Source organism: Phaenicophaeus curvirostris, chromosome 2, assembly GCF_032191515.1.
Source record: "Phaenicophaeus curvirostris isolate KB17595 chromosome 2, BPBGC_Pcur_1.0, whole genome shotgun sequence".
Classification (NCBI taxonomy): Eukaryota; Metazoa; Chordata; class Aves; order Cuculiformes; family Cuculidae; genus Phaenicophaeus; species Phaenicophaeus curvirostris.
Window position 1 is genome coordinate 123,386,149 of NC_091393.1, and position 13,083 is coordinate 123,399,231.

Genomic DNA, 13,083 nt, shown 5'->3' on the forward strand with positions numbered 1-13,083 from the left:
AACAAGGGAAATGGAAGTTGGAGATAAATCTTAACTCAGGAACATGTATCACCACATGCCTTCAAAGAGAACTATTTTGTGCCACAATTCTGATAGCCCACCTGGTCCAATCAAATAAAAAATCTAAAATACATTAGAAAAAAATACATAAATCACAAAACAACAGATAACTAAAAAAATAGATAAAGTTTTATTCCAAATACATAACCAATACACTATAAACTAACTCTCGTTCACTACTCTACTACCCTTGAGCAGTAAACAGGGCTGTAAATTGGGGAAGGCTGCTGCACTGTCTGCAGTCCATTCTTTTTAGAGAAGATGATGCTTGTCAATAATTTCCTTCAGGGTTCTCATGTATTTCATCTGAATTAACCTTTTTTCAGTTATTTTCTAAAATACTCTAAACAAAGCTCTTAAAAAATTAGTTTAATCACAAAAATGATGTGATGAAAAAAATAACTGAAGTCTAAATAGCAGAAAAAATGGAATATTTTCTGAATTATTAATTGGAAAGTATAGTTTTTATCCTGTCTAATTTACATGAATCATTGTCCTTGTTACTCTGCTTGAGTAAAACATTTTAGTCTTATAAAAAAAAAATTCTTAGTTCTTGATTGTAAAAGAAATTGCACTCTACCTCTAAAATCATCTCTGTTCAGAAATCCCTGCTCTAAACCTGTTTCTTCCATTTACACAATCACAATCCACCATATAATTCGCTGCTATATGAAGTCCCTACAATCTGCTCGGTTCTATTTGCAGCTATACTCGGTCCTTCCTCCAAACACAATTCTTAGACTGTCTCCCCTCCTAGTTTCTGTCTCTACCGAACCAGTTGGCTCAATCTTTAAGTGTGTCCATTTACTACTTGAATTCCCTCGGATTTCTGATTGCTCATCAGTTCCTGGTTCTCTCTTGATTACTAGATGCGTCACATCCCTCCTGGACTAGCTACCTTTCCCAAACTCAACCTTAAAAGGCAGGCTGCCATTTGATTACAGTCCCAAACACCACCAAAGCCTCGAATTTTCAATTTCTCACCAAAATACTAGCAGGAACAGAGCCTTAACACTAGCTCTTTTTTTGTTTACGCACAGAAAGCCTGGGAGTTTCCGTCAGTGGATGGCTCTAGTCTTCGAATGACTACTACTGCATCCACAACACTGGATGAGGAAAACGGCAGAGATACCATAGCTCCTTAGACATTGGGAAGAAATTCTTCTTCTCAATAGAAGGGGTGGGGAGGCCCTGGTCCAGGTTGCCCAGGGAAGCTGTGGCTGCTCCGTCCCTGGAGATGTCCAAGGCCAGGTTGGATGGGCCTTGGAGCAGCCTGGTCCTGTGGGAGGTGTCCCTGCCCGTGGCAGGGGGTGGAACTGGATGGGCTTTGAGGTCTCTTCCAACCCAAACCCTTCTATGATTCTTTTTATACAAGTAGCTGCTAATGGCTGCTAAGCCTCTTCCCAAGAAAGGTCTGGCTTGGAGGTCTATAAACCCTACCATCTGCTGCACAGCAAGTAGAGCACACAAATATAGGTCGTGTATCTACGTGTTCTAATCAATGTACCTCTTGAAAATAATTAGCAGTGCCTCTGATTGCCTACGCCACAGTCAGTCACTCCTCACAATTCGATAGGTTTTTGTAGCCTGCAGCAAGATTATAACATCCTCCAATAAAAGGTACTGACTCTTGAAAACCAAGTGCCGAAAAGAAAAACGCATTTGTTATCTCTTTTCTAACTCTTAGTACAACGCTGTAAGTAGTGAAGAGAGGAAGTGAAAAACTACAGTATATGTGAGAGTATGAAGCAGCGTATAGGTACGTACCTCTGAAAAACACATGCAGAGTAAACAAATCTTAACACTCAAACAGGTAAAAGTGATCTTTTCATTGGATCAGAGCTGTCTTATACTGGAATTCTTTTACAAAGAAAAAATGTAATATTTATTTCGTTAGAAATGACAGTTATTCTTCATCATAAAACCAGAAATCCTGCTACTTTACAACTTCTTAAGCAGAGACCTCAAGTAGTCAGAAAGAGTATTTCCTAAATTTCCTAAATCCAAGGCTTTTATCCCTAAAATTCGTTCTGGAAATAATCAGTAAACAATAGTAGAGACACATTATTGCCATGGGAAGTACTTCTGATTTTGCACAATGATCACCCAAGGTACTCACACGCACATTTATTTGCCAAGTTGGGCCACACTGCCATAGTGGGTTTCTGCTTGTTCCGAAAAGCTTCTTCAGCTCTCACTTCTGTCTTCCGTACAGTGGAACCATGAGGATTTACTTGCTCTGCTGTTACTGATAAGCCTGCATACAGAAGATAAACATACCTATTTAAATGAACCAAGCTGCATAAAACTACAGAATTTAAGAAGGAACCTGTAATATCATTCTGCAATAAGAACATATCTATTAATATTTAGCTGGACATTCAAAACAAAGAATCGAGAATATTTGTTATCTACTGACAAAATGACTTACTGGGTGTATGATCTTAAAACTGTCAGCTCTGATGGCTTAGAAAAATACGACTCTCTCTCACGCCTGTGTCCTCAAAGATTGCTCTCTTCTATCTGTATTTGCTCTATGAAGTAAATTCTTATTGACAGTTTCAATTTTTCCTAATTTTAAACAGATGATTTAAAGTAAGTGGCAATTCATAATGGCATTGCATGCCTTATCAAATAGAGTATCTTAATAAAAACCTTGTATTGCCACCATCATCTACGTTACATAAAATGGATCCATGTCAGGGTCAATAGATTAAGAAAACGTGATTCTGCTTTTAACAAAAAGTCTAATTCGCTTTCTGTAATAAAAGTTCATCTCATCACATCCACTATTTCATAGGGGTTTTAATTAAATTCTGAAAATGCAAACTTTCATATTGGTTAAGCACATTTTAACGATGTACATGAATCTCTGAAGTTTCACATTTGTGACCTAGAATTTCCTGTTCCTCCACCGAAACAGTCTTCAAAATGCCATCCCATGCCTCCAGCAGCAACCAGAACCAAGTGATCAAGAGCTGACAAGAAGCTCTAAAGCTGATGGGATGCAGAATTTGAAAGACCCAAAGAAACTCTCACCTAAGAGTTAACAGTTACAGTGCAGGTTTCTAGGTACCATTACAAATACTTTAACTGCATATCAAATGCGTTTCATTGCCCCAAATATCTGCCACTTAGACCTTGTTATCTGCTGGTTTCAACAAGAAACTGCAAATTCCAATAACGCAGCATATACTGTTCTCAATTTACCAACTTAGAGCCTGTTACCTTAGATCTACCGTCTTGTATTATATCATTTTAGTAATACAAGAACAAGAAATTCTAGTTTAACTTCTAGATACTAATTTTATCACACAGCTTATCATTCTGTTACACCGCAGGGCTGCCGTTGAGACTGGTCACCAGCCTCACCCATCAAAAAACAGCAAAGTTGAAACAGAAAGTGACGTACAAAATACCTTATATTCTAAAACTATGCAAGGCTGCTAAATAACTTGCAAAGAAAATCGAAGAAAATGCATAAGGAGTATACTAGCCTTAACCTTCATCTTCGGTATCCTGGAAATAAATTAAGAGCTAATATATGGCACAATTCAGAAAATCAATGGCTTTTTAACTGGGTAAAGATTAAAAAGCCTGTAGTGTGTGTCACTCGCCTTCCAGACTCCTCTGTGATTCCAGACAGAAACACTTGACAGCATTTCCAGAGAATCCATTACAAGCCTCCTGCAGATCAGCTCGCTCCAATCCATCCAAATCTCATGTTGAATGTTGGAAGTCTTTCCAAATGTAGCCAAGAAAAAGTTGGCCAAGTCCTAACTGAATACTGAGCATGTTCTTTTTGACAGAAGACAAATTTCCTTTCTGATGGCCACTGCCACCCACTCTGACTCAGTCTATGACTGCAACACTACCTTGACCCCTTCAGAGAATGCTTATTAATGAAAGCTTTATATTCAGTCCAAGAACAGCTAGTAGATTCACATGATAAACCCGGACTTCTTTTTCCACGTAGTCCACTGTTGGCACTATTGCTCTTCTTTAACAAGGGTCACAAAGCCATAAACATTGGCAAAGACCTCTAAGATCACCCAGTCCAACCATCAGCCCACCACCACCATGCCTACTAAATAAAGTCACAAAGTGCCACATCTACAGTTTTTGAACACCTCTGCCAGTGCTTCACCACTCTTTCAGTAAAGAATTTTTTCCTAATAGCAAATCTAAATCTCCCCTAATGCAACTTGAGCCCATTTCCTCTCATTCTATCGCTAGTTACTTGGGAGAAAAGACCTGCTAATTCCTGCTGGCAAGCTAAGACTTTTAATTCTGGTGAGGCTTGAAGGCAGGATCCTGTATCAAGGTGAGTCCAGACAAACATGCAGAGAAACGCACACAGCAAGTGGTTTTTTTTTCCTCCATCAGACTTCCTACATCCTGATCCAGCACTGTTAAAGGATGATGAATATAAAAGCCTGTTGTGCATCATACAATGAAGCACACTGTGACTTCAGTTTCATCTAAGGGCTTGCTTCAACATCTTTTCTTGATATTAAAAAGAAAGTACTTAAGAGTTCAATTCTGCACCACTGGTCAGGCAACAAGGCTGGGTCCCCAATTCGGCACGATTTCACTGGGTAGCTCCACTCGGGTAAACAGCCTGGAATGAGCGACCACTCTTGCATTTAGGTGACCAGCTTTTGGACAGTTAGAGGCATAGTTTACACTGCTTATACAGTTTTCCTCACATATTTCCTCATAGAAGCATGCCATTATTTTAAAATATAGTCTTATTATGAAGGAGAGGGAAAGAAGGAGGGTCTGGGGATCATTTCCACACCTGACCATCTGGTAACCAATTCAAAGAAGAAATCCTTCAACAACCCTGTGGACGCCCAATCAAAACAAGAAAACGGAAGTATATGTCTTTCCCGTCCCTTGTCCAAAATGTTTCAAACCAGGTTACAGGTCAAAGTCTGGAACAGCAGACACACTGTGATTTTGCTGATCTGCTGTCTTGCTGAGCACATTCTGTAGAGTAAAATGGGAGTAATGGCAAGGTCGATCAGCATTCACATCCCTTCCATCCACAGCAATGACCTATGCCAAGACTATATGCCTGAAGTCCCATTTTCTTGATTTTCTAACACTACATCTTTGACACAACTCCTGTCACAAGAATAGGACAATCTTTTGTGCTTGTTTTATAGCATGAGGTTTCCTCGGACTTCAAGAGCGTACTATATTTTTCTTCATTTAATAACCAGTTAGTCTAATAAAGGTTTTTCAATGCATTCCAGATCTTCTTTGCTCACTAATGTAGTTAGTGATCCTCACCTTCCACACCTTGCAGCTGGACCAACTGCAGAGCTCATTTGTTCTTGAAACCACCACAAAATATGGTACAAAAGCACGAACATCTTTGAAATGCGACTTGCAGAACGCACTTTGAAACCTGTCAGCTGTTGTATGTGAGCTGTTATCACTCACAAACAACTGGTACTGCTAGTTACCTACCTATATTCGAAAGTCCAGTAACCAGCATCTGACGCCAACAGTATCTTTGTTTTCTGACTTAACAAGTTCATTGCATGAAACCATCAGCCTTAATTATGACTTCTGAAAACTCAGCTCTTTCAACAGGATCTGCAGGTTTTGCCTGTAGAAATGCCTCTTACTTGGTCACTGCCACAGGGAGAAGGGCAGTGATCCAGTCACCTCGTGAGACATTTGCAAGTACGTACATACGAGCTACATGGTCATTCTCTGTAACAAAGGGCTCTTGCAAACAGTTACTTGAACCTCAGAAGCAATAACCTTCGGCAATCATGGGGGGCTCATAATGGATAATTAACTAAGCAGAGCTCTCAGCATGACACTAACACCAGAATTGTGAGTATTCTTATGCTTCTAATAGAAAAGCACAGAGGAGAAATGAAGGCATTGTATTCATTCTATTTTACAATCAAGGTGAATTACAATTGGTTCTCTTATCCACAATTCAAGACACACATTGGAAGCCTGTACAGAATTAGACAAAAAAATGCATGACTGAATGTGGAAAATAAAAAGGAACTGTAGTCATTTAAACCTGATGAAGAGAAAGCCTACAGATACTTGCATAGGTCAAAAGAATTTATTAATGAAGGGTCCTCAATCTATTGATACAAATATTTCAAGAACCAGCAGCTACAAGTTAGGACCAGCAAAATTCAACCTAGAAATCAAATAATTCAGTTTCCTGTCAAGGCAGGAGGCAAAGCAGGAAACAACTCGCCAAAGCAAAGCTGGAATTATTGAAATCAGTAATCCCTCAATCAGCATGAAATTTTGTTCTAAAGGTAAGTTCAGTGATTTTCAACCTTTTTCAGCTTTCAAAAGTTTAAAGATTTTCCACAGAGGTACAGAATCTTTCATGTAAGCAGAGCCCTATCCAGGAATATGTTTAGGCTTTTGATTACCTTTTGTGACCACCTCAGAAGGCGTCCACAGACTTGGAGGTCTATGGACCACAAGTTGAAAACGACTGCACTAATTCACATAAAATCTAGGTCAGTGATAGCCTCCAACGTAAGGAGCTGTATTTCCTGGTTCTGGACTATTAAATTTTCAGTCTCATGGTCCCTTCAGTTTGGATGTATAGTCATTTCTTGCTATAAAAAATTGAACGATTATCACCAGAAGTACAGTCAGGCACATGCCAGGGTGAAGTGAAACCCCATTGTTTTAAATGCCATTCTCCTAACCATAACTGCTATTACACTGCGTTATGTGGCACTTCTAGAACACAGCTCTGGTTTCACCTCATCTTCAGTTAGTGCAGCAACCCCAATATTTAACCATTCCCCAACTTCTACAATATTCTTTGTGCTCAGAGGTGACGTATCCTTCTTCTAAAAGAAGGTTAATGCCTTATCAGACCAGTTCACATAGTCTGAAAAAAGCAGACAAATTTCAAGCTCAGTCATCCTTTAACGTCCACTGCCCACAACTGACACGTATTCCCTATTTCATCTTAAATTTTTCTATGGACATTTGTAAATTATTCTCTATCCCAAATATGTTGTGTTACAATAAATGAAGCTAAACATACCTCTTTTTCTTCTCGCTTCCTTGATTTCTTCACACATCTTATTAAATTCTGGATCCAGTTCAGCAGCAATGATAGCATGAGCTGTGTCCTTCAAAGTACAAGCTCTATGTCGAATTATTTTATCTAGAAAACAGGACAGCGCACTTGTTAATTTTGTTACAATTATATATATTCTTTACCATTTCTACGTTCTGTATTGCACAATACTACTGTCTGTATCAGTGTTGTAACTGGGAAATACTACAAACGCATGAAAACGTAGATGGATCAACACCACAGAATGCTCAAAAATCACAACCCAGCTATTTAATAGTTACAGGAGTTTTCAGAAGTACAAACTGTTACTTTAATCAACAGCGGCATTTATAAACAAATGCAGACAGTGAATTATGAGCACATCTAAATGAACTTGCAATGCTTAGAAACTTGCTAGGATCAGCAACTATACCAGTTTTTACAGGCAGATTTACAGAGTGTAATGAAGTATAGTGCAGAGAGTCCCAAAAGTAACGAGAGACTTGTCGAGGAATTAATTTACCCACTGGGGTCTACGAACATTCATACAATTACACTGCCTGCAAAATCATACTGGACATCTCCCAGATCTGTAAGGCAGACCTGGCTTGCTTATATTCCTCCCTTGCTTGTTAGGGGTTTTTTTAACCTTAAATTATTGCTTACTTTTTATTTAACAGCTGCTAGAAAATTCAAAATTGTGCTAAAGTAGATTATTTTATGGCTTATACTGAATAGTTACTTCTCCTTTTAATCCATTCAGAAAAACTATCAAGAAACAAAAGCCTTGAGTTTGCTACATTTTCAGCTCTATCTGGGGGAAAGGACAAAAAATACTGCCCACACTGGAACCCTAAAAGCAACTCATGAAAAAACATTTCTTCAGAGAAGACCAGTTCCTGCACCTTTGAAACACACAGAAGAAATTATTCCAGCGCTGTTGAAATCTGAAAAGTAATTGTAACTCAATAAGTAAGCTCCTATGTAGAGCAAATTGACATTGAGAATGTTGCTTTTCAGTGAAACCCACAACTCTCCTTGTTTGCTTTTAGTACAAACACATTTAATTTGTCAATTCATCCATACTGAATTACTTTTTCCAGTGGATGGAGGTACTTCAACAGCAAACATCAACACTAATGCCTACAACATATTACACAATTAGCAGATTTAATCTGCTTTAATAATCACTAAAGACAACAAATTAAGAATATCAGTGAACATTTATTAAACAAGGCTTATAATTCTAGAAACAGCAGATTTTACAGCTGGAAAACTGCTGAGTGAAGAATATCCGGTACCCAGCGCAAATGAGCCTTACGTGTGTTTTCTGGGGAAATCTGCCACCACTTAAATCAACTGGAAACTAGAAATTTTTACCCATGTGTATTTGTGAAGCGCTATTGTTTTACGATCACAAAAGATGACACTGCATTCTTTGCAGATGTAATTCTGTGCTATTAAAAAAGCTGGTGAGGTAATAAAGTTTAAGATGCCCTCTCAAAAGTAAGAAAGGGGGTGGCGGAGAATAAGAAAAAAAGAAATCTCACATCAAGAGCATCTGACTGGACTCCTACTTTCCTCAATCCCACGATGGGCAAGACTTTCCTACAGACAGTGCTTCAAAGAGGCAAATACTGTTATGTCTAGCATAGAATGGTTATGTTTCCATACCATTAAGAACATTACCTGGTCAAATAATGGAGGGAAAGGGAAAAAAAAAACCACAACCACTCCCCTACTATATAAACTTAACTGAAATTTTATAGCGAAATACCAGGAATAAAAAAAAACAATTAAGCCAGTTTTTAATATTTATACTGCACATAAAACCAGACTGGTACTCCAGTTGCTTTTCCAACCGAGTGACAGGCTGGTAGCAGGCACAGTGGGACTCTTGTGAATTCCAGGATGAAACAGAGGCAAGCATACATGCCAAGCATTAAAGAATGTGAACATTTACAGGTTAATATTTAACTAACGCATCCGAACACACGTAGTGTTCAGAACAGACACAATGTGCTGTCTCAGCAGTGTATTCACACAACAGCTCAAGAAATCTTATGTGCCAGAAGAGCAATACATCATCACTTGTAGACAGCGCGGAGGCCAGAACAATCATTCATTACCGAGTCAATGATGAGAAACTCCAATCCAAAACTTAACCTAGAAGTGGCCGGATCTATTTCTCCCAGCTCAGTTGTGATGGCAAGGAAAACCAAGTTATCCCCAATTTGGTTACCTAAATATGTTTGAGAAGAGCCACGAATCTGGTGAAGGGGCTGTAGAACAAGCCTTATGAGGAGCAGCTGAGCGAACTAGGGTTGTTTATTCTGGAGTAAAGGAGGCTGAGGGGAGACCTTGTCACTGTCTACAACTACCTGAAAAGAGGCTGTGGAGAGGTAGATGTTTGTCTCTTCTCCCAAATGACAGACGACAGGACAAGAGGGAACAGCCTCAAGTTGTGCCAGGGGAGGTTCAGATTGCACACTATGAAAAATTTCTTCATTGAAAGGGTTCTCAGGTACTGAAAGGCACCCACAGAAGTGGCTGAGTCAAAATACCTGGGTGTGTTTAAAAGACGGGTCGATTAAGTGCTTGGAGATATGATTTAGTAATGGGCAAGTACGGTTGGACTTCATGATCTCAATGGTCTTTTCCAACCCAGGGATTCTATGATTTTAGGATTTACAGAATCATCGAGTCAGAATGGTTTCAGTTGGAAGGGGCCTTAAAGATCATCTGGTTCCCACCCCTGTCATGGGCAGGGACACCTCCCACTGGACCAGGCTGCTCCAAGCCCCATCCAACCTGGCCTTGAACACCCCCAGGGATGGGGCACCATGACTTCTCCGGGCAACCTGAGCCAGGGCCTCCCCGCTCTCAGCACGGAGAATTTCTTCCTAATGTCTAATCTAAATCTTCCCCCTTCCAATTTAAAGCCATCCCCCTCCTTGTTCTATCACTCCAGGCCCTTATAAAATGTTCCACCTCAGCTTTCCTGAAGCCCCTTCAGGTACTGCAAGGCTGCTCTAAGGTCTCCCCAGAGCCTTCTCTTCCCAAGGCTGAACAACCACAACTCTCTCAGCCTGTCCTCACAGCAGAGGTGCTCCAGCCCTCACATTATAATTTCTTAAGACTCTTTCTACATATATGAAGCAGATAAATATGAAAAAGGCAATGAGAAACAAGTGCAACTGGGTGACCAGAGTACGCTGTGTCTGGTCCACACCTCAGGTATTTCCAAAAACCTCACAAAATCAAAAATTTGAGAAGTAAGAGAAAGACAGAAAATCAGGCTTTAAACTGGTAAAATCATTTCACAGATTTAATAAAAAACATTTTAAAGCACTGGACTACACTTGCAGATGGATCCAGATTTCCAAGTACCACTTGTATTAAATACACCAACATCAAAAGCCTGCTTTGCTGTTGTTATTTAATTGATGAAGCTGCTAACGGAACGGTTTTCTTTAGGCAGTGTGCACTGTATGGCAACCCTAGCAAAGAGGATACAAGATGTTCCTTCCTTAGTTTTGAATGTGTACAGCTTTTACAAACATTTCAATCTACAAATTCCATTTTAATTGGAAGCATCCCTTCATACTTTATCAAGACAATACCTTCTTATCTCTCCTAATCAGCTGCAACTGACTTCACTGCCTGATGATTTATCCTGTTTTATTTCTATCTCCAAATACACAGGTTTTAATTTCTGTGGGTGAATTTCATGTTCTAAGCTATTGTGGAAACAGAAGCAGGCCACTGCCAGATTGCGTGCAGGATCCTCTGCAGAGCTCTCCAAATTACATTGGGGTTTTGTTGCATATACCAAGTCTTTTCACTAAAAAAGGACCTATCCAATTCGAAAAGGAATTACATAAACTAATTTAATAGAAAACAAGTCTGAATGCTGTAGTTCTTATAATGTCTCCCAGTGCACTGCGTTCCTCAGAATACTAAAAGCACAGCCCCCTAGGAACTGCTTATCCTAATTATCACAAAGCATGCAGTTTATTTCAATGCCTGAACAGTAACCAAATAAGTGATTACATACCAGGCTTTTGGGTTTCAGTAGGCAGAAATGAAGTAGGTCCTTACCTCCAGGATCTTTGTCTGGATTGTACTCCAATGCGTTGCTGCAGATCAGGTCGATATCTGTTAGGAAATCCTTGGCTGTTAAGTAGTTGTGTTTATCAATTTTGGTTATTACTGTTGATAGGTCCATTGGCTCTTTGATAACTTCAAGATAATCTGAAACCTATAAAAAAAAAACCCAGCACACAGAAATAACTCAAGATCATACGCACTCCATTTGAGCACTGCCAATTTCATATCTTGATGCTCTCATTTACTCCACATGCTTTGCTCTAATACATTAAGTAAACATTAACTCAGAACAAATTTATGTTGAAAGCAGAACTTTTCTCTGACTAAATCAAATACAGGACTTCCAAAGCTGCTACTTCTCCAGTAGCTCACCAATTCATCTTTCAACATTTATTTACTGGTATATTTGACACAAAAAAAATAATGCAAATGTCCTTATAATTTTATTTTGACTGAATGCTTTTTTTTGGTACAGTGCTACTGCACTGTCTTGGGTTAGAAAGGCAAAACCAATCACCTAACTGAAAAACTCTAGGAAAAACTAGAGAAGCTATATTTTCTTCACCTTGTAGGTAAAGTTCTCATTAAACACAGTCAAATTATCAGCTTCTAAATATTTTCTGTTGAACACTTTTTACAATCATTTGTTCAACAAAAAAAATTCAGGTTCGATTGACTGAAGACATTAGACAGAAGGGCAGTCTAAAGAGAAAGTCTTGTGTCCGATTTTACAGCTTACTATGACCCTAACTTGTAACTGGAGATTTAACATCCACTAGGGTACGCTAAAAACTATTTAATGTACTTAATGGTACCATAAGGGGCTCAAGTTTGATAGTCAAATGCATCAGCACAGCTGCTGTAACAAAGTTCAGCATAGAAAATCGATGAGTTTGTCATTTACTTCAAGGAAAAAAACCCTATACTTGAATATTTCAATATGATTAAGATTATAATCAATCAAAAACACTGGCAGCCTCAGAAACAGTATTACAATATTTCTTTTGAAATCACCCACATATGACGGCGACTGCCAAAATACTGAAGAGTTAAATACATATTTGGAACAAGCCGTAACAACTCTGTAAGAGATACTTTTTTTTTAAATAAAGTATCTGTAGACATTCAAATAAAAATATATTACAACATAAAGTAACATTAATGTATTACTTAGGTGATAGACTGCTGTCCACTGAATTCCTTAAGCAGACACATTGAAATTTATAATGAAAACACTGAAATGGCAGATATTTTCTTTCGGTCTCCCTCTAAGGAAACACAATAATTGGTTTAGTGATCAGAAAGCCAGGCCACAGGCTTCCTGTTCTTGTTAGCACATCATCAGAAGGGATCTTCACTGGAACTGTAAACATTGCTGCTGAATTAGTCAGGAAGATCCATGACTTATCCCATAGCAACATTCTCTGCAATGCAAGCAGGAATGGAACAAACTTAACACATTTTCCATGAAAGCCAAGCAGACAGGCTTTGGAGAAAAGGAAATGCTTCAATGCACCAGGTGGGACAAAAGGGATTACATTTAAATAAGAAATTCATGTTTCGATTCTCTCCATCTATAAAACAAGGACCGTAATTTGTTCTTTCTTTACGCGCCCTTTAGACTCTAAGTTCTTTGGGGAAAGCAACTGCCTTCACCATGAGTGTGAAGAGTTCCCTACAATAATGGGCCTCCCAAGCAGTTTCATAACAAAAATCAAACAAAGTTACTATTCAGCACTGTAAGACGCCACGTTAAAGAGCTCTTGCCAGTCTTTCAAAAAGAATGAGCTACAGAGCCCTGTGGCAAGCTCCGATTCAGAGAGGAGCACGGGCCCATAAAGGAC

The 13,083-nt window shown here is 39.0% G+C and overlaps 1 protein-coding gene across 5 annotated transcripts in view; it reads right to left on the minus strand.

Moving 5' to 3' along the window:
- The window catches only part of ATAD2B (ATPase family AAA domain containing 2B), an 83,489-nt gene that overhangs the window by 18,018 nt on the left and 52,388 nt on the right, over positions 1 to 13,083 (minus strand). For 4 of the 5 annotated variants that reach the window (XM_069850740.1, XM_069850739.1, XM_069850737.1 and 1 more), the window contains exons 22-24: positions 11,231 to 11,390; positions 7,115 to 7,237; positions 2,180 to 2,317 (exon numbers count right to left, since the gene is read on the minus strand). In XM_069850740.1, coding sequence (XP_069706841.1) covers positions 2,180 to 2,317; positions 7,115 to 7,237; positions 11,231 to 11,390 — 421 coding nt within the window. The remainder of the gene's footprint in view (positions 1 to 2,179; positions 2,318 to 7,114; positions 7,238 to 11,230; positions 11,391 to 13,083) is intronic. The other variant, XM_069850738.1, reaches the window with a different exon arrangement.